Source organism: Zootoca vivipara, chromosome 12 (assembly GCF_965207765.1).
Source record: "Zootoca vivipara chromosome 12, rZooViv2.hap1.1, whole genome shotgun sequence".
NCBI lineage: Eukaryota > Metazoa > Chordata > Lepidosauria > Squamata > Lacertidae > Zootoca > Zootoca vivipara.
In genome coordinates, this window is record NC_142595.1 from 28,802,345 (window position 1) to 28,805,795 (window position 3,451).

Consider the following 3,451-nt stretch of genomic DNA (forward strand, 5'->3'; position numbering starts at 1 on the left):
AACCAAATTTCATACATAATTTCATACAAGGAAAGAAGACAAAATGAATACTTAACAGCAAACACAAAAAATGAATTCACACCCCATGATCAACAATTCAGTAAACTATCTTTTGGAGATTTTTTTAAATGGCTGTTTCCAAAAGCATAGCTGTATTAGTCACTTGCAGCAAAACTGGCAGTCTTCTGGCATTTTGAATGCCAACAGATTTTAAAAACATATTCCGTAATAAATTTCTTGGTATTGAGTAAGGTGCCACAAGACTGTCATATTTGTATTTTTCACAATGGTGAACGATCTACTCACTTTCACACATAATTTTGTGATTAAACATTTCTGTATGATTGTTTAAAATACTTCTCTCTCCCATAATTAGGATTACCTGATGGAAATTTTTATGCAGCAAAACAGAACAACAACAATGAATCTATTAATTCTCCATGGCTTTGGGGACCTCCAGGAACTTCAGTTTTTTGTTTTTCCACTGTTTTTAGGAATTTATGGAATAACAATGGTCGGGAATTTTCTTATTTTAATATCTGTATCAGTTGATAAGAAACTTCACACTCCCATGTATTTCTTTATTGGCAATTTATCATTCTTGGAACTCTGGTATACCTCAAACATTAGCCCAAAAATGTTGGTGGATTTACTGAGCAAGGACAAGACCATTTCAGTGACAGGCTGCATCATACAGCTATACATTTTCTGTGCCCTGGGAACTGTTGAATGCTTTCTCTTGTTGCTCATGTCATATGATCGTTATCTTGCCATCTGTAACCCACTGCACTATGCCAAATCAATGAATTGGAATTGTTGCCTTAAATTAACTGCTGGCACATGGTTATGGGGCTTCCTATTAGCTGCTGGGCTGAACATCATTGTCTCCACGTCTTTAACACTTTGTGGCCCCAATCAGGTCGATCATTTCTTTTGTGACTTGACACCCTTGTTGAAGTTGTCCTGTTCTGATATCCACCTAGCAGAAGTGGCCATCTTCGTAGCATGTTTTGCTGTGTCATTGGTTCCTTTTCTTTTAACCATCACATCATACGTCTCTATCATACTGACCATTTTCAAAATTCCATCATCATCTGGAAAGAAGAAAGCCTTTTCCACTTGTAGCTCTCATCTAATTGTAGTAAGCTCCTTCTACGGAACTCTGGGTATCACATATGCGGTCTCTATAGGGACACAGTCAGTAGAATTAAACAAAATTCTTTCCTTGTTGTATACTGTTCTGACTCCTATGTTTAATCCCATTGTATACAGTCTGAGGAATAAGGAGGTTAAAGAAACACTAAGAATGTTGTTGAGTAAAGCTTCAGCTTTCATAAACTGATCAAATGCTATGCAACAATTTTGATAATATTTCAAAAAATAAAATAAAATGTTGAGGTTGGATTTACTATAAGTAAACTCTGCAGCAACATAGGGCTTGAGACACTGTGTACCAGCACCACGGGACACATCATACTACAGATGTGGTAAAATCTTCCAGTTCCTTCTAGTCTACCTAAATACTTTAGCCTTCCTTAAACAGAAGGGAACTAGCAAATCTGCTTTGAAAATCCCATCACCTGAAATCTTATGACAAAAATCTGGAAGCTCCCTGATAAATTCTCATAGTCCTATTGAAATTCTGTGCTCGTATTTTCATTATTTCAAATTATAATGCACTCATCATGATAAATATTTCTAGGTCAGTTTATAGGGTGTTGCCACAGCACTAGCTTCTCAACAGCGCTGCTGTTGCTGCTGTTGCTGCTGCTGCTGACCAGCAGGTTGACGAGTGAGGTGACAAGGTCTGCAGGATGTGGTTGAAGTGATGTGAGTGCAGGGTTGGCTCCACCTGTGTGCCTGCCCCATGCTAACCTCTCTGGACCCCTTTTCCTCCTGGTAAGTGGCAGCAACAACACTGCTGGGAAGCTAGCATTGCAGTTCCACCCCAGAGGGCAAGTTGCTTTTGACTCTTCCTTTCTTTCTCACATGATGTATCTAAAATAGCAAGTTTGATTTTATATATATATATATATATATATATATATATATATATATATATATATAAACTTTGTAATTTATTTTGAAGTACCGAGAGAAATGAATAACAAACTTACCTTCCCAATGGATGCATTTGGGATATGGTATAAATTGCAGAGCTCTTGATTTACTGGTAATTACCAAATTTTGTTTCTTTGAAGTATACACTATTGTTTTGACAGCAATAATATTCTGGTTTTTTTATGTGTTTTAAAATTTAATAAAGTTCCCCACCTCTCTTCTCCCCCAAACTTATACTGTATACAACATAAATGTCTCACATTGAATGTAACTGATTTGTAGAAAAGACTCTACAACCTGAAAATAGTTACAATACAGTACTTTTGTAACCCAGGAAAATATTTAATAAAACTTAAATAAATAGATACAAAGAACAAAGATTAATTTGAGACACAGGAGCCTTTGCATTTAACTCAAAACATCTGTAGGCAGGAGAATGTATTGAAAGCCACACAAAGTTTATTTGGCTCATCACAGAGAGGTCAGTGACAATTGTTATTGTTCTCTGGTAACTCAAATGTGGTGTTTTAGCCTTAGATCATATGAGAGGTATTGAGTTGTAAATTGGAAGGTTGGTGGCTAAGTCTTTGATCTCAGGTTCTGTGGAAGTAAAGGTAAAGGTAAAGGGACTGCTGATCTCACTTTACTGGCCGAGGGAGCTGGCGTACAGCTTCCGGGTCATGTGGCCAGCATGACTAAGCCACTTCTGGCGAAGCAGAGCAGTGCACGGAAATGCCTTTTACCTTCCTGCCAAAACAGTACCTATTTATCTACTTACACTTTGACGTGCTTTCGAACTGCTAGGTGGGCGGCAGCAGGGACCAAGCAATGGGAGCTTACCCCGTCGTGGGGATTTGAACCACTGACCTTCTGATCGGCAAGCCCTAGGCTCTGTGGTTTAGACCACAGCACCACCCACTTGGAAGTAAGGATGTATAAATGACCCCCTCCAGTGGGTGAATACAGCTCCAAGAAAAATGGAGACTGTAAGGAGAGACAGACCTCTGATTTTAGATCTGTTAGGAGTATTTAATATTTTATTGCTGAGATGCTGAGCCTGTGCTGGACAATATAGTCTATGGAAATATTTGGATTCATCTTTGATGTTTTTGCTCTGTTTTGAGGCAAATTCTGCAAGTAAAGCTTTAATTAAACTCACGGACCTTGACAATGTTTTATTTTCAAAAGGAGTGAGTTTTTATGCACCCTGTCACTTCAAACTGTTCAATATTAATATCGGAAATAAAGCCACCACCCAGAGTACCCTGACTGCTCTTTGGGCCCATCAATACTTTATATTGATCTGTTCTATGCTCAGCTTGTTAATTCCCCCAGGTTTGAAAGCTCTTCACACTGTTCTGCAGCCATTTGTTGCTTGCAAGATTCTGAA

General features: G+C 38.2%; 1 protein-coding gene across 1 annotated transcript; it reads left to right on the forward strand.

Moving 5' to 3' along the window:
* The first annotated feature begins 421 nt into the window (after positions 1-421).
* On the forward strand, positions 422-1,342 carry LOC132592910 (olfactory receptor 10A7-like). The gene has a single exon (XM_060281134.2). The coding sequence runs from the start codon at positions 422-424 to the stop codon at positions 1,340-1,342; it is 921 nt and encodes a 306-aa protein (XP_060137117.1).
* Positions 1,343-3,451: the final 2,109 nt, after the last annotated feature.

Excerpts from the sequence above, each read along its gene's own strand:
- LOC132592910 (XM_060281134.2), top strand. The coding sequence starts at position 422 with ATGAATCTATTAATTCTCCATGGCTTTGGGGACCTCCAGGAACTTCAG.